The sequence below is a fragment of the Staurois parvus genome, unplaced genomic scaffold (genome assembly GCF_062004578.1).
Source record: "Staurois parvus isolate SC_StPar_1 unplaced genomic scaffold, SC_StPar_1.0 ptg000341l, whole genome shotgun sequence".
Taxonomy (NCBI): Eukaryota; Metazoa; Chordata; class Amphibia; order Anura; family Ranidae; genus Staurois; species Staurois parvus.
In genome coordinates, this window is record NW_028318137.1 from 2,192,542 (window position 1) to 2,218,068 (window position 25,527).

The 25,527-nt window shown below is 40.8% G+C and overlaps 1 protein-coding gene across 5 annotated transcripts in view; it reads left to right on the forward strand.

Moving 5' to 3' along the window:
- Positions 1-25,527, forward strand: part of TCF20 (transcription factor 20) — a 497,541-nt gene that overhangs the window by 270,465 nt on the left and 201,549 nt on the right. For all 5 annotated transcript variants that reach the window (XM_089684285.1, XM_089684283.1, XM_089684284.1 and 2 more), the window contains one exon: positions 603-5,937. In XM_089684285.1, coding sequence (XP_089540411.1) covers positions 622-5,937 — 5,316 coding nt within the window. In that variant the 5' untranslated portion in view covers positions 603-621. The remainder of the gene's footprint in view (positions 1-602; positions 5,938-25,527) is intronic.

Sequence of the window (25,527 nt, forward strand, 5' to 3'; positions counted from 1 at the left end):
AAAATGGCCATTGACAGAATCTCTGCGCAGAGCAGTGAGAGTTTTGTGCTCCTGGATGAGAAGTCAGGCTTCTCTGTCCATAAATGAGCTTCTGCCAGCACCGGAGTGAACAAAAAAATGCTCTGCAGCCTGTGGAAGGTGGTGGGTGGTTTCCACTTCCATGGCTTGTAGAAGTGACCCAGCGGCTAGTCAGCCACTCAGATTGCTTTTACAGGTGAGTTGACCATCGGCTCTAAACCCTGCTGCTTGCTTGCAGCAGGGTGTCAGGCCATAGGAATTGAACATCCCTGGCCTAAACGAAAGACTTTGCACACCTTTGATGCATCTGGAATGTATTTAGCGGATTTAAAGTGAAATTATAGCTGCGCTTTAAGGTGGCCCAAAAATTGCATGACAACTTGGTTGATTTCTCTGTAAGATATCTATTTCTAACACACAGAAGACTTAAATTCCCCTCTAGTGTAACTCTACACATGCTGGGTGTTGCAGTGGGGTCACCACATTGGGTGGATTGTTTTTGGGCAGTATGGGGATAAATGATTTACTTGACTGAATGTGATTTGTATTTGCAACTTTTCAAATTTATTAAATCTGTTTTATAGGAAGGAGGAACTCTGAGCCATGCAGTCCTTTCGAGAACAAAGCAGTTACCACGGCAGTCAGCAAAATTACCCACCAGAAGCTCATGGTCCTTCAAGGGTAGAAGAGTACAGCCCTAGACAGCAGGCACAGATGTTTCAAGGTAGCTATGGAGGGCGCAGAGGAGCAACAGGCACCCCTTCTCCAGTGACTGCAGGAGAAAATTCCAGCCTACAGAGTTACCAAGCTTATCGTAAAGATTCTGGAGACTTTTATTACTTGGGCAACAAGGAAGGAAGTGCAACTGGTAGCCAGGCACCCCAGCGTCGACCTTCAGGACCTGTGCAGAATTATGGGCCTCCACAAGGAAGTAATAGTAGTGGCAGCACAGGCTTTGGAGCTCATTTTGGGAGAGAGGGGCATCACAGTCAATTTTCAGGTCAGCATTCAGCAACTGCCAGCATTTCCCAATACTCACAGGATTTTCCAGGATCATTTTCTCCTAGTGCAGGCCAATATCCATCTCCTGTTTCTACCCAACAGCTGAGACAACAGCTTTATCAGTCACATCACCCCATTTCTCAATCTGCCAACACATCTGCATCTACCGGGGCATCACATCTGCAGCAAATGCAGCGCTCTGCTGCGATTAGCTCTTCAGTTGGATATCCACTAAGAATGGGTCAGTATGGACAACATTATCAGTCTTCTGCAGGGTCTTCTACTTCCTATCCCCCTCAGAGGTTTGGACAATCTGGAGCAAACTATGAGGGCTACAGCCCAGGGGGTACAAGCTCTTCATATGACAGTCCTATATCTGGATCATCATATGCCACCCAACAGCAAGGGTTTAGCAGCTACAGCCAGCATTTTAAAAACTTTGAAACAACTAAATTACCACAGGGGGGGAATCAGGGACAGCAACAGCAGAATCCTCTTGCAATGCAGTTCTCAAACTCTTCTAAATTAACACAAAGCCAAGCTGGACAGTTCAACCAGTCTGAAGTTCCTGTGCGGTCACCTATGCAGTTCCAGCAGAATTTCAGCCCCATATCCAATCCATCTCCAGCTGCTTCAGTTGTGCAATCACCAGGCTGCAGTTCAACTCCCTCCCCTTTAATGACTAGCGGAGAAAATCTTCAGTGCAGTCAAGGAAATGTACAGCACCCATCCAGAAACCGTATATTGCCAATAATGCCCCAGCTAAGTCCTAATACACAGATTGGGAATTATAAAGGTTTTGGACTTGAAGGTCACCCAGATAAACGTTTAACAGATCCAGGTCTCAGTAGCCTTAGTGCACTTAGCAGCCAAGTAGCTAACTTGCCTAACACAGTTCAGCATATGCTACTTTCTGATGCTCTGGCACCTAATAAGAAAGGGTCTAAACGAACTTCTAGAAAGACAGACAGCTGTGCCAACTCAGAAACTTCATCCCAAGCTGAAGAACAGCTAAAGTCTCCAATGACAGAGTCTTTGGATGGCAGCTGCTCTAGTAGTTCAGGAGATCCAGGTGAAAGGGTAAGGCAACTTAGTGGCCAGAGCACCAGCTCAGAAGCTGGTTATAAGGGACCTCCTTCAGAAAAACCAGCATCACCTGTACAGAGTTGGCAGAATGAACCTTCAGAAAAGACTGCAGATCAGGAACCTGACACAGTTCTTGAGTCTGCAGAGTTATTTCAGGAAGTTCCAAAGCCGAGTGAGAAGTCAGTGGGGGTAATTGTTTCAATGGAAACCATGACAAACCGTTTAGAGAAGGTGGTTGATGAAGTTCCAAAACCAGTTGATGTTGATTCCGCAGTAGAGTCTAACTTGCCTAAAACAACTGAGGAGACTGAGAACAGTTGTCCTAACAGCCACAATGGAGAATCCAGAGCTTGTGATTCTGTATCTGCCACAACACCCAATGTATCTCAAACAGAATCTAGATCTCCTGTTAACGCTGGTTTTGGTATAAAGGAAGCAAACACAAATACCAAACATACCACAAATTTGCCCCAAAATACCAAAAATTCAGACAGTGGAAATTTTGGCACTCAGGGTGATCGAAAATCTGGAAGAAACGAGAAGTTTCCGAGTTTATTACAGGAGGTCTTACAAGGCCATCATCAGCAGGATGGAAGGTATGCTAGAAATGCGCAAGAACATCCAGCAGGTATAGTAAATTCAGAAGTAGTATTGAGGTCCAATGTTCTTACAAGCCAGGCAAATGAGCAGTCTAATCGCAGCATTCTTGGGAAAAATTCAGCACCTCATTTAGAAGCACCACACTGGGGTCAGTGGGAAAGGAAACCTACTACGGAAGCAAAACCGATAAATCTCGATTTTTCTACAGCCAGAAAGTTTGAGGCAGATGTGCCAGCCTCTTCCCATGAACCAAGTAGTGGTCCCTCTGAAAGAAGGTCTGTTATTTGTGACATCTCACCATTAAGGCAAATTGTGCGTGAATCCAGTAGCTCTCATCTTCTTGGCACTGCACAAGAAAGGCCACTAGATGGCAGACCTGGACAGTCTGTTATTCTACCTAGTGGAATGTTAACCTTGGAAAAATCCAATTGCTTAGGTAGTATAGCTAAAGTAGAAGATGTTGAATCCCCAAAAATAAACAGAAAACGAACAGGAGAGCACTGCCTACCATACAGCACCAAAGATTCTGTCAGGGGAAGTGTCAGTCCAAGATCTATGACATATGATACAAGCCAGGACTATAGTTCCCATAATAGTCGGGCGTCGAATCCTAAAAGAGGGTCTGGAAGAGTGGGCTCTAGAGGGAGATCGCCTGCACAAACTCAGGATCTTAGTGATAAGCTGAAGATGTCTCCAGGCAGAAGTCGAGGTCCAACAGAGGTTTCTCACATAAATCCAACAGTGAGTCTTTCAGAGCGAGCAAGCAGAGAAGCTTTATACTCTGCTTTTTTTCAGAATACAGATGGCTCTACCTTGGGTTACCATACAAATTCTAGATCAAGTTCTTATGGGGAACCACATCCAGCCTTCACATCTCCTTTACATTACAAAAGACAGATGTACCAACAAGAAGAATATAAAGAATGGCTGGGAAGTTCAGCCCAGGCTATACTGTCAGCCTCGCATCGTCAAGAGATGCAGAGAAAAAGCCCCAGACAAGAATCATTTCATGTTTGCAGTCCAGGTAGAAATGAAATTGAGGGGATGGGTTATAGTCAGCCAAGTTCATACCATGAACCCAGCAACATAGACTATAGTCGACAGCTGCGCATGAGTGAAGGCACGGCATCTAATATGAATGTAGAGATGAAACGAAATAGTCAAAAGACTCCTCCTGGAGACTCTGCTAGCTGGCATTTGGGACTCCAAGTTTCTTCAGTAAAGAAGGTTGTTACAAATCAGAAGCCATTTGGCTCAAACAGGGAATCTGAACCACATGGTAGCAGATCTGGCGAATCAACTGAGCTTTCCCAACAAGGTTGCAGTGTGCATCGGCCAACAGGCCCTGAGGAAGTATCACACCACAACCCTCTAATTATGAGAAGAAGAGTACGTTCTTTTATTTCTCCAATACCCAGCAAGAGACCGTTTCCTGATGATAAAGGAAGATCTGCTCATGTTGCTTCAAAGGATGGTCCTGAAAAAATATCTGCTGCACATGTGGTGTCATTGGATGCCGACACTGGGTTTTCAGTCATAGCTGAAGAGTCAATCAAATCTACTTCTGAACAAAGAAGTCCCACTGCAGTGTCATTATCAAGTCCTACAAAAACAAAAATTCTGCCTCCGCGCAAGGGAAGGGGCCTCAAGCTTGAAGCTATAGTGCAAAAAATTACATCACCTAATATTCGTCGAATTACAACTCCTTGCATGTCAGAAGGTTCCACTGAACCTGTAACACTTGATGATATTTTATCCCTTAAGGGAAAGGGACCAGATGGGGGCAATGGAGCTATGCAGGAGGTGACCGAAAGAACTGTTAATGATCTTCCAAGTATTCCCTGCAGTGATGATATAAAAGTAAAGGGTCTTTCTCCAAAGTCCATAGATTTGTGGACTGTCCATGATGATAAACAAATTAAAAAGGAAATGGATGAACACTCATTTGAAAACAAAGAACTGACACAGAGTTCAAGCATCATACAGTCCTCATCAAACCACTTTATAAACACAAGAGGAGATTCTCCAGCATTTGAACCAAAATGCCCTTTAAAGCAAGTTCAGCAATGTGAGTTGGGAGAAAAAGATAAGCTTGCAGATGGACCTTGTCCTGTTATCCCTAAACAGGATGTTGCTATACCTCCAAAAGGATACTTTCCATCTGGAAAAAAGAAAGGCCGTCCTGTTGGTAGTGTTAATAAGCAAAAAAAACAGCTTCAACAGCATCTGCAGGAACAGCAGCAGGCCCCTCCGTCTATTACATCTCCATTCCCTGCTCCTCCTCCACCACAAATGCTGCCAGTGTCAGAGCAGCAGTTTGAGTCAGAGCCTAAACAAAAAAGAAGACGCAGAGAGAGAAGAAAAGCAGCAGGAACAACAAGGAGGAGAAGAGGTAGGCAAACTGCCCCTATAGTTGCCCCCTTGGAACCAGAGATCAAATTAAAATATGCCAGCCAAACGATTGATAAAACTGAGACCAAAGCCAAGTCTTTTTTTCCCTATATTCATGTGGAAAACAAAGAAGAATTAGGGCTGTCTTGTGTTATTATCAATGCTGAAGATGAAGAACAGCGCTGGAGAAAACTGACATCTGTACGCAAGGGGCAAAGGTCCACATCACCACAGCCTACCGAAAGCAAAGTTTTTCCAATCTCAAGCTTTATGGTACAAGGACCAGTTGTTACAGAATCTACATCTGTAGGACATCTTGTTTGTTGCTTTTGTGGCAAGTGGGCCAACTACAAGAATCTCGGAGATTTGTTTGGTCCATTTTACACCCAGGAATATGCATCTACACTATCAAAGAACCCACCACCCAAAAAATCTGTGGAAACCCCTAAGAAAGTCAAAGTAAGGCACAAGGATGCTTCAGATGGCTCAAAAACTGATTCAGACGAAGATGATGAACCTCAGCAAGTGAGGGAACAGCGCAGCTTACCTGCTCATCCTCGTTTTAAACGTCGAAATCGTTCAGGAGACTGTGCTTCATCCAGACATGCTGTACCATCACGCAGAAAGACCACTGACTCTTGTGAACTGAATTCATTAGACTCTAGTGGAACATCGACTGCAGACGGAGTTTCTGACCAAGGTTTTCAGATTCCCCAACTACCTCTTGACAGCAATGAATTCTGGATGCATGAAGGATGTGTCCTCTGGGCCAATGGTGTCTACTTAGTCTGTGGCCGATTGTATGGTTTGCAAGAGGCTCTTGACATTGCCAGAGAAATGGTAAGTTGAGTAAATTTCTTTTCATATATTAACTGTGCTAGATGTAACAAAAGGAATTAAAGTAGAATTTCTGTTCCAGTTATGCATGCATTCAAACATTGATTGCATTTTGTTATTTATTGTGTAGCAGCCTAAATCTGCCTTTACCTTCTTCCAGCAGTACCCTGTACACAAAATTAGAGAGGAAGAGACAGGTTATGCACTGTGGGTCAGTAGGGGTTTTATTTGGTTGCAGTACTAGGAGTTTGTGTAGACTGCTTACAGGAAAAGAGTCGCATATGAAGGATCAGTGTTAGGCCTCATGAACACTGGATGTTTTTACAGCTTAGTAGTGTCTGGAGTTTTTTTTCTTAACTTCCCTGCATGTTGGCCTACAGTATGTGCCTTTTAGAGGCATAAAAACAACTGCAATGCCAGTGTGTCAACGGAGTTTTGTCAGAAAAAAACGCTTGATGCGTTTGATGTGAACGCATTTAAAAGCATGTTAACGCTAGACGCGTTTAGCACTTGAGTGGTAATTCATTTCATTGGCCAGAAAAAATTATTTATTCTGGCCAGTGATATCAATTAACACCCAAATTCTTGACGTAGCTAAACGATCCACACGCTTTTACAAGCGTCGGGCATTTTTTTAATCAATACTGGGATGCCAGGAGGAAGGCTATTAGGAGAGTTAAGAAAACATCCAGTATGTATGAGGCTTTATGATGCCGTGTTATATTTGAATAAGCAAATCTGAAACATTTGGCTGCTGCAAAGTTTCAATGATATATTGAGGTCACTGGCCATATACAGTAATAGCTCGGTTTATGAATGCCTTGGTTAATGTAATTTTTCGGTTTACGAATGAAAATCCATTGAAAATAATGCCTCGGTTTACTAATTTTTTGCTAATTTTTTTCGCAATACGAAGTGCATGTCAGTGCTGATTTTTAAATTGCCGGTTTTTTTTTTTTTCTTCACCATAGCTCACAACATTAGCTGTCACTTTCCCCGGAGTTACAGGAAACTTTGTATCTTTTAAGAAACTGAAAGGAAACATGGTTTCTTTTAACGTGGGTAAATTAACTAAAATAAACTTTCTCTCTTTTAGCTGGAGGGAGAAATTAACAGCTGAATGTCTTAACTACTGTATAGTGAAGAAAAAAAGCGGTAATTACATTTAAAAACTGGCACCTGACAGCTGAGTGTAAAAGAATTGCTGGCAATTAAAAAAAAAATTTTAAACGGCGTGGGGTCCCCCCTTTCATCCATACCAAGCTCTTCAGGTCTGGTATGAATTTTAAGGGGAACTCCCACACCAAAGTTTAAAAAAAAAATAATTGCCCCCTCCCCCCTAAATCCATACCAGACCCTTATCCGAGCATGCAGCCCGGCAGGTCAGATCAGCCCCGCAGTAGATCCAACGGCAATCACGATGGCTGCCGCCCCAAAAAAAGAAAAAAAAAAAAAGGTTCTGTTCTCGATGCTGGCTGCCAGCTCTCTGCCTCTGACCCGCCCCTTACATATTCAAGAACTGTCAAGCCAGCTCAGAGCAGAAGGCTGGCAGCCAGCGTCGGGAATGGAACCTTTTTTTTTCCCTTTCTTTTTTCGGGTCGGCGGATGTGGACATCATGATTGACCTTTGATCTACTGCGGGGGACATTTTTTTAGATTTTTGTTTTATTAAAGGACTTGTCAAAGACCGTGTCCTGTCTTTTTTTTTTTTTTTTTTCCTTTTTAACTACACTTTTTGTTTTTTGTGAATGAGGATGGGGTATTATGTACCCCATCTTCATTCACATGGTGGGGGGGGGGGGTGCGGGATCTGGAGACCCCCTTGTTAAAGGGGGCTTCCAGATTCTGATAAGCACCTTGCCCGCAGACCCCCACAACCACTGGCCAGGGTTTTAGGAAAGAGGCCCTTGTCCCCATCAACATGGGGACAAGGTGCTTTGGGGGGGAGCCCCCCTGCCCCAAAGCACCCCCCCATGTTTGAGGGCGTGTGGCCTGGTATGGTTCAGGAGGGGGAGGGGTGCTCGCTTGCCTCCCCCCCCCCCCCGACCTGCCGGGCTGCATGCCGTGGGAGTTACCCTTAAGATCAAGACTCGAAGGGCTTGGTATGGATGGTAGGGAGAACCCCACGCCTTTTTTTTTAATTTTTAATTGCTGGAAATTCTTGTACATTCAGCTGTCAGTGGGGAACCCCGCTGACAGCTGAAACATTAACACATGGTTGTCACTACTAAAATACCGCATGAGTTTATAAAATAACTCATACGGTAATTTTGTAGCGTTTACTGTTTTTCTGACCTTCGGAACGGATTAATTGGTTTTCAGTGCATTCCTATGGGAAACAGTGTTTCAGTTTACAAATTTTTCGCTATACGAAAAGTCCTGCAGAACGAAATAAATCAGTAAACTGAGGTATTACTGTATTACGATGTATGATTTACAAAACTGGTTGAAAAACTTGGGAGGTAAAGAACAGTTGACATATATATTTAACGACTTGACGTTGTGAAGGTTTTACCCCCTTTTATAACCAGGACAGTTTTTGATATTTAGAACTGGCAATTACTTGGTCATGCAACACTGTCCCCAGATTAAATTTATATCACTGTTTTCATACAAATAGAGCTTTCTTTTGGTGGTATGTAATCACCACTGGTTTTTTTTGCTATATAAATGAAAAATACCGAAAATTTAAAAAAAAACACATTCTTTCTTGGTTTCTGTTTTAAAATTTTGCAAACAAATCTTTCTTCATACATTTAGGCTAAAATGTAGTCTGCTACATTTCTTTGGTGAAAATACCCTATATCGGAATATATTATATGTTTGCAAATTTGATGTACTGCGGCCTATCTAATTTCTTGAGGCCCCAGGACAGTCAGATGACCCCTTTTTGTAAAGTAGATAGTCCAAGGTATTTAGTAAGAGGCATGTCTAGTTTTTTGAAGTTGTAATTTTTTTTGTAACAATTTTTTAGAATTAAGTTAAAATATTTTTTTTTTCCCCTCAAAAATATATTCAGTTGTTTAAGCATTTTTTTTCTTTTTTTTCCCCCCTCCATACCATCATTAGAGTAGTTTATTGTCACCATACTGTACAGCTGTGGGAGGAGTGATCAGCACTTTTGTTTTTGTTGTGTTTTTTTTTTTTTTTTTTTAAACTGTTATTGTTTATAACAATGATGATCACTGATATGAGCAACAGTTTTAACTGTCATAAATGAGCAGAATCTACTTATGTGCTACCAACAAGATGAAATATATACTGCTTAAAAGGTGCGTATCTGCCAACACTGCCCAGGTGAGTAGCTGCTCACATTTGTTTAAAACAAAATTAAAATTAGTGTGGCGCTTATTCCAGTAGTACCTGTAATTAAATGAAAATGTGCAAAATCAGTTTAGACAAAAATTCCCCACTGGGCATTATTGCTAGCTCCAGTGCTGCAAACCGAAGGAAATATATACTCTATCAAACAGGGTGTTGAATAACGTAGTGGGATAAATATAATGGATTAAATAAGTGCAAAACCAATTTTAAACAAAAAACCCCTGCTGGGTATTGTTGCTAGCCCCAGTGCTGCAAACAAGGGAAAAATATCCTAAATCCAAGTTTGAATATGTAAATATAACTAATTGTACCTAAAAGTAATCGAAACCCTACTTGGATATTGATAACAAAATTTAGTGTTGCAAGAACTCAAAATTAGAAAAAAACAGTGCTAAAATATGGTTAAAGGATAAGTTCCCCTTTTTACAAAAAATAATGCTTATTCTTTTGCAGGTAAGAAAAATGTGCATTTATTATTTTTTTGTATTTGGGGCCTCTAAAGCATCAGTGGTGCCATGCATCTCTCTTGCACACGGTCAGTGTATCTGTGTGCCCCTACATCCTGTACGGCAATCGGATACTTACTGAAAGGAAGACTTGATTAACTACCACAGCGCTGTAGAGCACTGTGGTAGTTAATTGAGAACTACAAGCCGACAGCCGCAAAGGCGATTAGTACTTGTAGTGTCCTCATTCATACAGAATACTGTGAATGAATGCCGCGGCAATTGTGACAGCTTTCGGGGAGGAGAAGATCCCCTGCTAGCTGTCACAACGGGGAACGGGGGCTGGTCCGTTTGTAACATATCGCATATTACCCCCTGAATATGGGTAGAACATGTTACGAAAGGTAAACTTATCCTTTAAGTGTTCAAAGTCCAGTGCTAAAAAGCCATAGAATAATGACACAGTTCACAACAAATGTCCACTTTAAATTGAACAATAAAGTGAAAACGTTCCCAAGTCCAGTGGAGTGATTCTGAAACTCAATTCCCAAAATTCCAAGTGCAGTGAAATACATTTTCCAAATATACACTTCCTCTTATATATTTTCAACAGTGCTCCACCACTGTACAATATGGCCGCTCACCTGATATTTTGACTCATACTCTCATACAGGTCAAACTGCGATTTGTATGAAGTTGTATATCCAGTGTTCATTTTCTCCTCATGTTACTTTTCCTCCTCTTTCCTCTGCTCCTCAGCTCGCCATGGTATTTGAAATAAATTTCACCATATTGTAAAACTGTTAAAAATGTCTTTATTTTAGTAATAGAAAATCACTCACATTCCTTAACCACTTGCCCTCCTGAGGAATTACAACTTCATGACCAGGACATTTTTTGCGTTACGGCGCTGCGTTATTTTAACTGATAATTGCGCAGTCATGCAATGCTGCACCCAAATGAAATTTCCGTCCTTTTTTCCCCCACAAATTGAGCTTTCTTTCAGTGGTATTTGATGTCCTGTGCGTTTTTAATTTTTTACGCTATAACCAAAAAAGACCGACATTTTTGAGAAAAACTGTATTTTGGACATTTTGCTATTAAAAATGTAAAAAAAATCTAATTTTGTCATAAATTTAGGCCACAATATATTCTGCTACATGTCTTTGCTATCAAAAAAATCCCAATACATGTAAATTGGTGTACATGAAAGTTATAGCATTTACAAATGGTGGTATAGATAATGGGATTTTTTTTTTTCTAATAGTAATGGTGGTGATCAGCGACTTTTAGCGGGACTGTATTCCGTTGGTGGCATGATAGGTCCCTTATCAGGTTATCTGACTTTCAAAGAGGAGGATCTTATATCACTTTTGAGATGCTTTGCATACTTTTTGATATCCCGCTTCGTGAATTTTATCATTATCGACCGATTAGACATTTTTTCGAATCACTTTTGGTCTGATACCTTCATCCCTGATCTCATTTTTTGAACGTATTAGGCGTGACTCTCCCAGGGGTAGGGGGTCTCATTTCAGATTTGTATCGCCAATTTTTGGTTACAGCCTTTCCATCTCCCTTCCTTTATAGACAGAAGTGGGAGGAGGATGGTGGTGTCACTTTTTGTGATGAGGATTGGGAGTCCATGGTGGACAATATGCGTAAGAGCTCTAGATCTTTCTGTCCGTGAGACAGCCCTCAAAATATTATCCAGATGGTATTATACCCCATCTAGATTACATATCATGTTTCCAGGGACGTCCCACCTTTGTTTCCGGGACTGTGGTCTTGCTGGTACCCTAGTGCATATATTTTGGGACTGCCAAAGCCTTTCATTGGTGTGGCGCAAGATTTCTGAAGTGGCCTCTGCTGTGGCAGATGCCCTGGTGCATCTGTCTATGTAGTCTTGCCTACTAGGAGCCCATATCTCGGGAGTTCGAACTAAGATTGAGGCTAATCCATACCATCTGTATATCCGCCCTATGGGCTATAGCCCTACATTGGAAATCCTTCACGGTACCAATGGCCACAGTTATGCATAGAGATGATGCAGTGATTCTCATGGAGAGAATTCATTATACTTTATTGGATAAGATGCACTTATTTGACAGAAAATGGGAAATTTGGAGAACTCATAGGTATTTACTATATGACTAAGGTCCACTCATGTTTTGGTTGATTGAGCCATTTTGTTGGTAGTTGTATAGCTCTGCCTACCTTTCTACCTATATTGCTCATGTACGTAATTTCTTTTCTCTCCTTTTTTTTTTTTTTTTTATATGGTTGTACTATTTGAAATGTACATTACAGATGTGCCTTGTTCCTGTCTTATATTTTATTTGAAGTTGTATTGCCATTTTGCAGTCCATTTCTTGACAAAATATAAAATAAAATGTTTGTAAACAAAAAAAAAAAAACCCAACAAATTAAAACCGATAAAAATCCATACTCTGCGCCTTCTAGTGGTGCACATAGGTACCATCTAATGGCTACCATTAGGCATCTATTATGGGCCTCTTCAGAAAGGAAGCTATAATACTGCAGACCCTATATAAAGGGGATGCAAAATGTGCCAGTAATGGTTGGAAATGAAACAATTGAGGTTAAATTCTATGTTGTGGCCTAATGATGTTTAATGTTTGTAGTTCATAAATCCACCTCGATTCAAATTGGCTTAGTGTAGTTATTTTATTACTGCTCCAATGAGACTTATATTTCTCAATCTTTCAAAATAGAGACAAGGGGTCATTATTATGATTCTTTGCATAGTGCTTGAATATGATATGCTTCTGATATCCTTTCATTATATTTTGTTCATACTCCCTTAGGCGTTTCTATAATGGTCTTCTGGGTCTTCCAGAATTATTATTTTTTATTTATTTCCTTTTGTGCAAACAAACATGACACTTTTTACAAGGGAAATAGCCTTTTCCTTAAAAAAACCCCCAAAAAATCCAAACTTTAGGAGGTGGATTCACCACATTTTTTACTAGTTTGTCCCTAAGGGTGTGTGCTCTTCTGTATGTAAATTTTGGGACTCTTGGTAATACTTGTCCTAATAGGCGATCTGCTCTTAATATTTTCAAATTTTTTTGTACCTATTTTTCCATTTGTTTATGCTGAACATTGTAGTCTAATATGATGGGCATGTCTAATATAGCTGCTCAAATCTTCTTTGAGTACATTCCAATTCACTTAATTCTCTGAAGGCCCATTTTGTCACTTGAAGGGGTTCTTGATGGTTTATTATTCTATAAAGTGATGCTGCATCAGCTGTAGCTAGATATAGAGGAGAAAAATAGACACTGATACAACACCTCCTGTGCTCAGATCAGTAGAGGGCCGATAGACCAATATATACTAGGATATAAGGAAGTTCGTCCAAGACCAATCAAAGATTGTGCAGCTCTAACATGAAGCTGGGGAAGCTCCATAGTAGAGAACAAAAAAAACAGAGCTCACCAACCTTGCTCATTACCTCAGTAAGCAATTTAGTAGATTTATTGATTTAAGAGAGATGCTCACAAAAGTAGCAATATAAAAGGCATATAGAATCCAAAATCGAATCAGAGCTCTGATGAAGAAGGGACCCCCCTTCGAAACGCGTCAGCTTCACCGTGAGAGTCTCCCCTTTCGATGGGATTTGCACGTGTCTCCTAATCCAATGATTCGATTTTGGATTCTATATGTCTTTTATATTGCTACTTTTGTGAGTATCTCTCTTAAATCAATAAATCTACTAATTGCTTAGTGAGGTAATGTGCAAGGTTTGTGCGCTCTGTTTTTTTGTTCTCTGCTAGATATAGTGGTCCAGTATTTAAATCCATTTAATTTGACATCTGAATTAGATGTTTTGCATCCCTGAAATAGGGCTTTGGCTTTGTACTTACTGTATACATGTCATCACTATAATGAAATACAGGGGAGCTGGGATATACATTACTGAGTAATGTATCCCAGCTCCCCTGTACTCCATTATAGTGATATGACATGTTGTATACAGTACTTGCTCCTAGTCCCTCAGAGTCCCTCGTGGTGGTGGAGAGGGTGTCTCCTCTCAGCGGAGCCGAAGAAACCGGAAGTTGTAAAACGGAACCCGGCTTCGCAATGAGGCTTGGAGTGCAGGTGCAGTCGCTCCATGCTTCATCTGTGCCCGCCACAGAGGAATTTCTCCTCGCATTTGCCGAGTGGACGAGCGGCTTTTTCAAGCCCTGCTTTACTGCATACGCCAACTAATTTTACTGTTGTGGGTTTAGAAACACTTTAATACAATTCCTTATATTAAGTGGGTCCTGGACTTTACTAGTAAGTTATTCAGATCTTGTGTTACAAATTTACAAAACACTTCTACATGGCCATCATCACTTACAGTTGGATTATATAGAGAATTTTATTTTTTTTTTAAAGTACTGTGCAAGTTACCATTCTCTATATTCTTTTCAGAAGTTTTTCACCTGGTTTAGTCATCATGTATTTCTTAATATTTTACTTGTGTGTGTATTTCTGTATATATACATGCAGATTTTTCTACAGGGCAAATTTCAACCCTTTAGCCAATACTTTCATCTCATCTTGTGTTAGGTCCACGCCACTTAAATTGTGTACGCTTTCTCCTAATACTTTCTTCTTTTTTTTTTTTTTTTTTGATCCTTCCTCTAAATCCTCTTCTCAATATGGACTTCTACTTGTCCATTGTTCTATGGTGGTTTCTGTCCAGTCTTCCCGGTCCCACCTTCTCGGGGATCCTTGGTGTTTTCCATCTAAAAATCATCTTGGTGATCTTTGTTATTCTTATTCCTCTCTCAGTGGTTCATAGCTATTATATAGAGGGATGGGATTTCTCCTCTCTTTATAAGGATTCCATGTAGGTCCAGGTTAATTGAAGGTTATTGATCTGTTGTAAAGGGGAGTTGGACTTCTCTTGTCATGCCTCTGTTGTTTGTAGGGTCTCTATTGGTAAATTTTTCCTATCACTCCACCCATTCCTCCATTGTGTTTTTTTTCCATTGATTATTCACTCTGGATTTTCCTCTATATATGGGAGTCCTATATTGGTATTCCCTGTGCAGTTTACTCTTAGGTGTAGTTGGATAATTATCCACCAGTACTGCAGTTTTTTTATTTACACTTGTATCCACTTGTATTTTTACCTCTTTCTCAGCTGTTGTATTAGCTGATGTGGTATTTCCTTCTTCCAACTTGCTCTGCCATTTTATTTTTGATCTTGCTCATAATCTTTTGTGTCTCTCTGATACTTTCTATTTTTCTGTGTGCTGCATACTTATCTTTCTGTTCCACATCTCTATTTATTTGATTGGATAGTGCGGTAAACTCAGGGAGTTCCTTAAGCAGTTGCAATCTCTTTTTATTCAGCTGTTTGTTGGTCAATTTTTCTCATTTTCTGTTTTCTTTTAAGCAAAAATTGTAATACATACAAAGCCTTCTTGTTAATGGAGAAAAAAAAAAAAAAATTAAACGATTCATCTATGTAATGTTTGTCCATTAACCAGCGATGCACAAATATAGAGTACTGAAGTTTGTCACCATTTCAGCACACGCAAATTTAAGGTTTGACAGGTTGGATATCTATTTACTCGTGAAACCTGATTTTTTTTTTAAATTTTACTAAAAAATAGGGTAATTTATTGCTTTTTTTTGTGCCCTAAAATTAACTTAAGTGTATTTTTTACTGAAATTTTTCAGTAATATCGGTAATATGCAAGATAAAAATTTGGAACTACCACTCTTTTATGCTCTTGGGTCTCTGCTTTCAGAAAATATGTAATGTTTGGGGATTTTGTGCAAACTTAAAATGATTTTCTAGACTTGTGCAAAAAATTTTTGAAAGTGTTTTTCTTATAAAATTTTGCAAATAAATCTTCATAAATTTTGGCCAAAATTGATATCTTTTTAGTAATAAAAAAAATAACATTAGTTGTACGCACCCAGGGAGCGCGCACAAGCAGGGAGTGGGGAGGAAGTTTAGAAACGGCCACCCGCCCCTGCACTGCTCCTGTCTGGTCGTTTATATAGATGGGCCGGATGGGAAGTAGTTAAGTGACTTGGTAACCGGTCGCAGGCCACAATGAGTAGACAAATGACAGGTCCGTATACGCTCTGTATAAGCAGAACAGACGTGGACACAACCCGCTCTATTCTATGGGCCCTCCTATCCACCCAGAGAGAAGGGGACAGATCCTCTTCTGTTTTTTCAGTGGATTTGGGGGTAGGTGGGTGTAAACAGATGCAAGTCAGTTTAAATCTGCCACTCCATAGAGGTGAATAGATGGTCCTGAATTGGCAGACACAATTGGACTGATCATGTGAAAGGGGCCTAAGGCTGCTTTCACACTGATGCGCTATGGTTTGCCCGCATTGCAGGCGCAGAGCAGTGCGTCTGTTGGCTTTCCTGCAGGTTAGCTGCACTTTGCCATAGACTACTGTTATTACCCGTTGCTTTGGTGTGCTTTCTGAAAGTGTACCACACATACAGGATAAAATAGAAGTCTGTGACTCAGTGCAGGTAACCCGGCAGGTGCACTGCGCTGCACCTGCGGATCAGTTTGAAGGCAGCCCAGTAACCTTTGCAGAAAAGATATGCCCATATAAACTGTGACGGGAGTCACTTTGGGTAGGGGGCCCATGGAACCCAGTTCACTTAGGAGAGGTTGGGAGACCCTGTCTCCGCTCCCCATATCCCTAATTATGTGTAAGTCACCCTGTGCCTGTTAGGGGTACAGTGTGATCTGTCCTAATATTGTGTGGGGGTTGTTGAGTGTTTAATGTCATGTGGTTGCATCCCATTGTACTATTGTGTGTCTTGCTTGGGAGCAAACTATTATGGGATGTATGTGTTTATGTGTATTCGCTTAGTGCAGGGGGTGACTCCAGCAGCCCTCCCTCCTGATGGGACTGTCTGCTGGTGTGACGTTTGAATACCTGTGTGTCTCTTGTTACGAAATGTAGATTGCCCTGCCCTGTGACATTATGCTGGGAGGGGGGATTTGTCCCCTGAGTGTATATATCTTGTATCTGTTCAAATAAACTAGTCTACCTCCTGGTTTACTTCAAGACTGGTGTCGTCTAGTCTTGTATGGTCGGCTGTGGTGTCTGTGGTCAATTTTCAGATGGGGAAGTGGTATTCTAACGGAAGTACTCAAGCACAGTCTGGGTCGGTTCCGTTACATGTACACTGTTTGATTTCGTAATAAACTGACCTTTACACCCCGGTCACACTGGATTTGAATTGGCATGCAATTTGCTTACCATGCGACTTGCAAATCGCATGCCAAGTCGCACCCTATTGTCTGCAATTAGAGCAGTTGCGGTTCTGACTTGGTTGGAGCCACACCAATTTCTAAAGCAGTACAAGCACTACTTTAGGTGTGGTTTGCATGGACATCTGTGTCAGATGTCTTCCAAATCACACCTGAAATCAGCATGTCACTCGACTTTGAAATCTTGCGATTTCACTGTAAGTCGCGCGATTTCAAAGTTGGGTTTGATGTGACCGGGGTGTTAATATGTCTTCTGTTCAGGTATCGCTGGTTGTCCTAGGCGAAGTGCACTTCGTATCACTCGGCCTGTGGCAGGAGCTGGAGCTACACAGCCGCTTGCTTCCTCTACTGCCGGCTTCATTCACAACACTGCTATCCCAGAGCACGGGCCACATCAGAGTGCTCCGCAGGCCACCGTTTGGGCACCCTTGGTGTAAACCATGTAGTGACAGTCTTGCTAGTAATTGGCCCTTTACCTTGATCCGTGTTCATCTGTGTCCAAAGAACATGGCAATCATAGAGCTCCCCAGCTGTGTGCAGGGTGTGGGGATCTGAGAGGACATCTATGGACACCCTCCCAAAACTGAGCTGTAGCCATCTTTTGTCTATGGTGCGGTCAGCAAGTGGTTGAACTGGGAAAATGTATAATTTTATGATGAAAATAAGGTAATTTTAAAATTGATGGCAGCAACATTTCTCAAAGTTGGAACGGCAAAAAAAGCCAGAAAGGTTAGTGGTACTAACAAGGAAGAGCTAGAAGAATATTTTGCAACTGATTGGAATAATTGGCAACAGGTCAGTAACATGATTGGGCATAAAAAAGAGAATCTTGGAGATTCAGAGTCAAGTGTCAATTTCAGAATAATCATCCTTACTGTAAAATTGCAGTTAAATATATCATCTACAGTACATAATATCAAGAGTCTGAGATTCTGGAGAAATCACTGCAAGGGCAGGGGTGTGGACATTTTTTTAAAAACTACTCGTCCAAGGACTAATCGGGGTCCCAATCTACTTGCTCTTTATGACAATCTACAGTTGTGCTCAAACGTTTGCATACCCTGGCAGAAATTGTGGCATTGATATTAAAAATATGACTGATCATGCCAAAAAATGCTCTTTTATTGAATGATTATGATCATATGAAACCATTTATTATCAAATAGTTGTTTGGCTCCTTTTTAAATCATGATAACCGAAATCACCCAAATAGCCATGAAAAAAGTTTACATACCTTGGAATGTTTGGCCTTGGTACAGATACACAAGGTGACACACGGGTTTAAATACCAAGAGGTTGCTGCCATAGATACAATTTTCAAAGTGTAGTAAACCTCTGAATTTCTGCTTGCGTCAAGCAGATATGCACACAATACCTCCTTGTCCTATAGCGAGCATAAACCTGGCATGGTAAGCCACTTACTTAAATTTTCCAGACTACAAAGAAGGTATGGCGTATGTAAAAAAAAAAAAAAAGAAGAAAAGGTAACCAAATCTAGGACATCTGGACATGAGTTCCTGAAGTCAATATGTGAAAGAACAACATATTTGGAAGAACATTGGTTTCAAATATTTTTTATGGCAAGACAACATGAAATTGAAGAGCTACTGCTATCACTAAATGTAATTGTTCTCCAAAAATTTTAATTGACTTCTTGACACCATCATCAAGCATCCTTAAACACACTTGATGAAGCATTTAAATGTGATTTGAGAGGTTATCCTGCAGACCTACCACTGAATCTACAGCCCGAAGCAAGATTCACAATTCTCACTGGATTTTTTTTTTTTTAATTTAAATATTTATTAAATTTTTCATGTTAATACAAAAACCCAAAAAGGGAAAAAATTCTCATACAAATAGACATTTATAACATTTCTACCTTTCCCTTACTAAAAACTCTTTTCTTTCCCATCCCACTTCCCCCCCCTTTCCGCCCCTCGTCCCCCCTCCTCCCCCTCTGCAGACTCTAGCCCATTCTAATCTCTTGAGGCTTATTAATTTTTTGCTAACATCCTAGTTCATATTTTCCTATATTTTTCTTTCAATCCTGCTCTTTCCCACTTTTCCCATCTCCTAAAATAAACTCTCATCCTATCTTCCTGCATATGGTATGATCTTTCCATTCTACCTATCTGGTTTGCTCTGTTAATCCAGTCTTCCTCCTTCGGTACCTCAGATTTCCGCCAAAACTTGGGTATCAACCCCTTCGCCGCATTCAAGAAGTACCATATACCTGAATCTTTATATTTATTTACAGATGTCTCCACATTATGTAGGAGGCACGTCATTGGGTCTAACCCTATGTCAATTTCAGTTATATCTTCAATCAATTTGACTATTATCTTCCAAAAAGCCTGGATTTTCGGACATTCCCACCATATGTGAAACACCGTGCCTATCTCTCCACATCCTCTCCAACACACATTTGAATTTTCCCCACTCATCTTGTGCTCTACACTCGGTGTAATGTGCCAACGTGTCACACACTTATAGTTAACCTCAACCTCTCTCATACTAACATTATCGTGTATCAATCTAAACATCTTTCTCTGTCTATCCTCATCAATCCCAACTCCCATATCCCTTTCCCATTTTGTTATAAAAATTAACTTTGTGTTTGTGTCTAATTCTGTGAGTATTCTATACACTTTTGAAATACCGTGCTTCCCATCCCTTCGTGTCTCTAACAACCTTTCAAACATATTCCACTCCTGTTTTAATCTCAGGGGTTTCGGTAGATTTCCAATAAAACATTTCAATTGATGATATTTCCACTCATCTATTCTAATAAAAATATCTCCCTTCTTCTCTATTAAATCTTAAAGTGATCTCAATTCCCCCTCCGCCAAAACATCTCTCAGTTGGGTATCCTCCTTTCTAAACCATCTCCCTGATATCTTATTCTTTCCCGGGGGAAAGTACTCAGTGTTTGTGAGAGGCATTAATATAGAATTAAAATCCCATTTCATGTTTTTGTGTAAATTATCCCATACCCTAAAGACATTTAAAGTGTAGATACTTGTGCTTTCTTTAATTCCCCTGAACTGTGGTGGAACCCATATCATCTGACTCAATCTAATGCCACTAAGATCATTTTCAATTGTTACCCAGCTTTTCCCCTTATGGTTAAATGTCCAGTCATATATTCTTGCTAAAACCACTGCTTTATAGTATCTCTTGACATCTGGTAGACCCAATCCCCCTTTCTCTTTAGTCCTACTCAATGTTTCATATGCTATTCTAGGTTTTTTATTCTTCCATATGTATCTTGTTAGCATTTTTTTCATTAGCTTGAAGAAGGCTTCTGGAATTTTAATTGGTACCATTTGAAATCTATACAGTATTTTAGGCATAATTACCATTTTGACTAGGTTTATACGTCCTATCCAGGATGGATTTCCTCCTTCTAGTCTTTTTAAATCTTCCCTGATCTCATTTATCAAAGAGATATAGTTTAATCTATACAAATGCTTAAATGAGGCAGTGAGTTTTATTCCTAGGTATTTTATCTCTTTTTCTCTCCATATAAAGGGGAATTATTTTTGTAGTTTTTCTTTTTCATTCTTTGATATATTAATATTCAGGATCTCTGTTTTCGTTGGATTAATTTTTAAATTTGATAGTTCACCGTACTCCTTCAGAATCTTCATTATATTTGGGAGAGTTATTCGGGGATTCCCCACATAGAACAATAAGTCGTCCGCAAAGGCCGCTACTCTATGTTCTATGGATTCTATCTGAATTCCCTTTACCGATCCACTATTTCTTATTATTGACAGCAGAGGTTCGAGTGACAATACATATAGCAAAGGGGACAGTGGACAGCCCTGTCTTGTACCATTAGACATTCCAATGGGTTCTGATCTCTCCCCATTTACCGTGATGATTGCAGTAGGCTCCCTATATAATTTACTTATCCACTCTCGCATTCTATCACCTATCCCCAGCACTTTTAAGTTGTCCATCATAAAACCCCAGTCCACTCTATCAAATGCCTTCTCTGCATCAATTGACAAGAGCACCACCGGGGCTTTCCCTTTTCTACTTTTCTGAATAAGCATCAGGGTTCTCAAGCCGTTATCTCTACCTTCTCTCCCCGGTACAAAGCCCACCTGGTCTCCATGAATCCATTCAGGCATCAGATCCCTCAACCTGTTTGCTAACACCTTTGCATACAGTTTAGTGTCTGTGTTCAATAATGAGATAGGTCTATAGCTGGAGCACTGAGATGGATCTTTTCCCTCCTTGTGAATAAGTACTACATGGGCCTGTAGGGATTCTCTCCTCACTTCCATCCCACCTCCCAGAGCATTCATATATTTCTCCAGCTTGGGTAACAGTACTTCACTAAATTTCTTATAGTATTTAACTGTATAGCCATCCGGGCCTGGGCTTTCCCCCCCCCCCCCCCCGTGCTTCTTAATGCTATTTTAATTTCTTCCTGGGAAATTTCTGCATCTAGGGTGTTCAACTGTGCTTCACTTAGTTTTGGTAATCCCGCATTTTTTAAGTATGTCATCTTTTTTTCATTAATTCCCTCTTGAGCTTCTTTTAGAGGGCCTTGGGGACTAATATTATATAACTTTTTGTAATACACCGTAAACACTTTAATAATCTCTTTATTTGAGTGGACCAACTCCCCCCTTGAACTTTTTATCTTTTCTATATAGTTCCTATTTTTCTTTTTGTTCAGAGCTCTCATTAGATATCTTCCTGGTCTGTCTCCCCATCTATATCTCTCGTTCAAAACCCTGTTGTATACTCTTCTCTTCTCCTCATCCATCAACCTCTCTAGCTCATCTTTTTTATCCAATAACTTCTGTCTCGTATCTTTTGTTATTTTCTTCTTATGGATCTGCTCCAAGTCCAATATTTCTTTTAAAAGCCCACTGACCCTCTCTCTTCTTTCCTTTTTCTTCCTTGCTCCTGCCGCGATCAAGATTCCTCTTATGAATACCTTGTGGCTTTCCCAGACTGTAGCTATCGATACCTCCTCTGTTTCGTTCTCCTTAAAGTATACCTTAATCTCTTTCTCGATTTTCTGAACTAAATCCTCATCCAGAAGAAGAACCTCATTTAACCTCCACCCTAATCCTCCAGTCCACCTTCTTCCCTATCCCATTTTCATTATGACCGGAGCATGATCCGAGAACGTCCTTGTCTCTATGTCAATTTTAACCAGATGATCTATAAGTTGATGATCTATTAAGATGTAATCTAATCTCGAGTATATCTCATGTGCATTAGAGAAGAAGGTATAGTCTCTGTCTTTCATATGCATTATTCTCCAGGTGTCCACTAGTTGATATTCATGCATCGCTTTTTTCAAAGCTCTCAGAGACCTACTCCCCTCTCTTTGCACGGAAGAGGTATTATCCTTTTGTGTGTCCATACAGAAATTTAGGTCTCCAGCTACTATCAAGCGGCCTTTTTTAAATTCCATTAATTTTTTCAACAGACCTTTCATATACATCTCCGGGTTTTTATTAGGGCAGTATATATTGGCTAAAGTACACTCAATCCCCTGAAGTCTACCTTTTAAGAATAAAAACCTCCCCTCCGGGTCGGTTCTTCTATCCACCAGCTCAAATCTCATATTCTTTGCCAAACCTATTGCAACCCCTTTTGCTCTTTTAATTGGAGAATCTGCATAGTACCATGTTGGGTAGTGTTTGGATTTCAATTTCACGTTTGCCTCTATCTCAAAATGCGTCTCCTGTAAAAATACCACTGACGTAGCCCTATGATGTAACTCATTAAACAACCTAAATCTCTTCCCTGGACAACTCAGCCCGTTCACATTATAGGATCTAAACTGTATTTCTTCCATCATTCGCATTTAACTCCATCTCTCTTCCAGATTGCCTCTTCCTCTTTATCCCTTCTGTCATGCAGAGTATTAACCCGATAACTCCTCCCCTCCCTCCCTCCCTCCCACCCAACTCCCCCCCCCTCCTCCCTCCCATTAAACCCAACCCCCCCCTCCCCCCCCTCCCTCGCCTTTCCCTCCATCCCCCCTCCCACCCCCCATTTTTCCCCCCTATCCTCACCCCCACCCCCCTCCCCACCACTAGGCATCTAATATACCTACTAATCATTTGTGGTTCTAAGAACCACTGTTGATTATTTTTGGGGTTTGAACTCTGTCCATGGACAGCTCCTCCTCCTTCGCCCTCCTCCCCAGCTCTTCCCGTCCGTTATCTCATTTCTTTCTTTACTTTTAACAATCCGCGGTTTCACCCCTAGGGAAAATCTCAGGAAAATCTCTATTTGGACAGTAGTTAATTCTACTTTCTCCCTCTAACAGTCTGCCATTCCTCTTGTCTTGCTTTTCCTCCTTTATTTTCTTCTTCCCATCCAAGGGTCTCCATCCTCTGCAACTCAAGTTTTTCACAAAAGTCTCTCATATCTTCTGGGAATCTCAGGCAGGCTGTTATCCCATTTTTCCACCCAATCAGACAAATTGGGGTTCCCCATCTATAGAGCACCTTCTTTTTTTCTCATCTGCTCTGTCAGTGGTTTCAAAGTTCTTTTTCTCCACAAAGTTTCTGGTGCAAGGTCTGCAAAGATCTGAATATCCATTTCTCCATATTTAATCATTTTTTTTCCTTTAATCTTCCTCCAGATCTCTTCTCTATCTCCATATCTATGTAATTGGACTATTACATCTCTTGGATTTTCCTTCCCACCACTTTGAAACTTTCCTTTTCTCCAAACGCCATCTGTTTTAATCACCTCTGATGCAGCTCTTTTCAATATGGAATTTAAAATTTTACATATTTCTTTTTGTAATATTTCCCCTTCTATAGTCTCTGGGATTCCTCTCAGCCTTAGGTTGTTCTTCCTGTCCCTGTTTTCTTGTACTTCCAATTTATACAGCAACTTTATTTGGGTTTTCTCCATATTTTTTACTTTTTCCTCCAATTGAGATATATTCTGGGCCTGATATTTTACTTTTCCTTCCATTTCCTCCACTCTTGTCAGCACCTGCCCCAGATCCTTCCGTATAGTTGCCATTTCATTCTTTATTATCTTTTCTAAGGCCTCAAACATTTCTGCCATCTCTTTTTTATTTGGTGCTTGTAGGTCACTTTCCATTTCTCTCCCCTCCACTATTTCTGATATCTGCTGGTTAGTGGCATCCAAGCCCAATGATAATCTAGGACTTTTTTCCAGACCGATGTCCCCTTCTCTTTTCCCGTTTATACTTTGTGGTCTTTCTGGGGTTATATTTCCCTGCGATGTATATTTTTTAATTGTTCCTGATTGGGATCCTTTAAGACCACTTCCTTTAATGCTCTTATTCTTCGTGTCTTCTATAGGGTTCTTTTATTTTTCCATATGTTATTAAATAGTATACTTCTATAATAGGGTCCCCTTTTTGCCTGTTAGGTTATCCTCTAGTTTTTCTGCTTCAGTTACTAAATTAGTCTCTCCTTCCAGATACCCTGGGAATCCCCTCCTTTCTCTTCTCTTTTGTTTTCTATTTTGTTATGTCACATGCAACAAGTAAATACAAAGGAAACAGTAACCCACAATTTTATGAGTTATTTTTTCAGTTTTCAGCAGCTTCCACTCACCCAGCTCACCCCTCCTTCTCCTCGGTCTGGCTCCAGCTTGCTGTCTGTAGTTCCACTTGGTTTGCTTGGGGATTCCACAGGGTCCTTTCCTTTTACTTTTCCCCCTCTTGTATCTTCTCCTCTTGGGGTATCTTTGGTTCCTGGATCAGCAGGTATCTGTTTTTTATTTTTTATTTTTTTCCTTTCCCCCCTTCGGTGCAGGCTCAGCAAGGGGGGTACTCGGAGAAGCCGCCTTGTCTCTCCCTGCCTCTTGTGAGACGCCAGCCGGCTTTCTCCTTTCCCAACACTCCTTTGCGGCTGGTCACATGGTCCCGCCGCCCTCCTGTCACCTCGGCAACCCGGCTTCCCGGCTCTCTCACTTGCCGCGGTCCGGGCTGCCGGGTAGACCTAGCCCGCATCAACAGCTCCTCTCTGTCTCCGCACCAGGGTTCCACTCTGCCGTCGGTTACCCCACTCTCCAGGTACCTCTTCGGCCGCTCATGCCTCTTCCTGTATGGGGTAGCTGGGGAGGGTCTGGACGGAGGAGTCCCGTCGGAGAGCTCCTATCGCATGCTCTCCGCCGCCGCCATGTTCAGGCTCCTCCCCTGGAACAGAACCATCGACAATTCTCATTGGGTTAATATATTTTTTATAGCAAATGTCTTGCCACGTATTATTAGAGAAAGTTCCTGAAGTCCAAAATTTAGGTGGGAAGGTAGAAGGGGATGAAGAGAGTGTACTTCACTTTCTTCATCTACTCGTTACCGGTGTTTTAATTCTTTCATTTAGGTATGTTTTTCAACGCACAATGTCTTTTTTTTAACCTCTTGTGACCACATCCACTTGTAGGACTTTATACAAAAACTTCAATAAAATCAGCGAAAGGAAAGAAAAAGCTCAAAAATAATTTGGAAAAGATAAATGTGATAATGGGACGGGCACATGTCTCTTGCAAGTCTACTAATTGAAGACAGTTAATTGAAG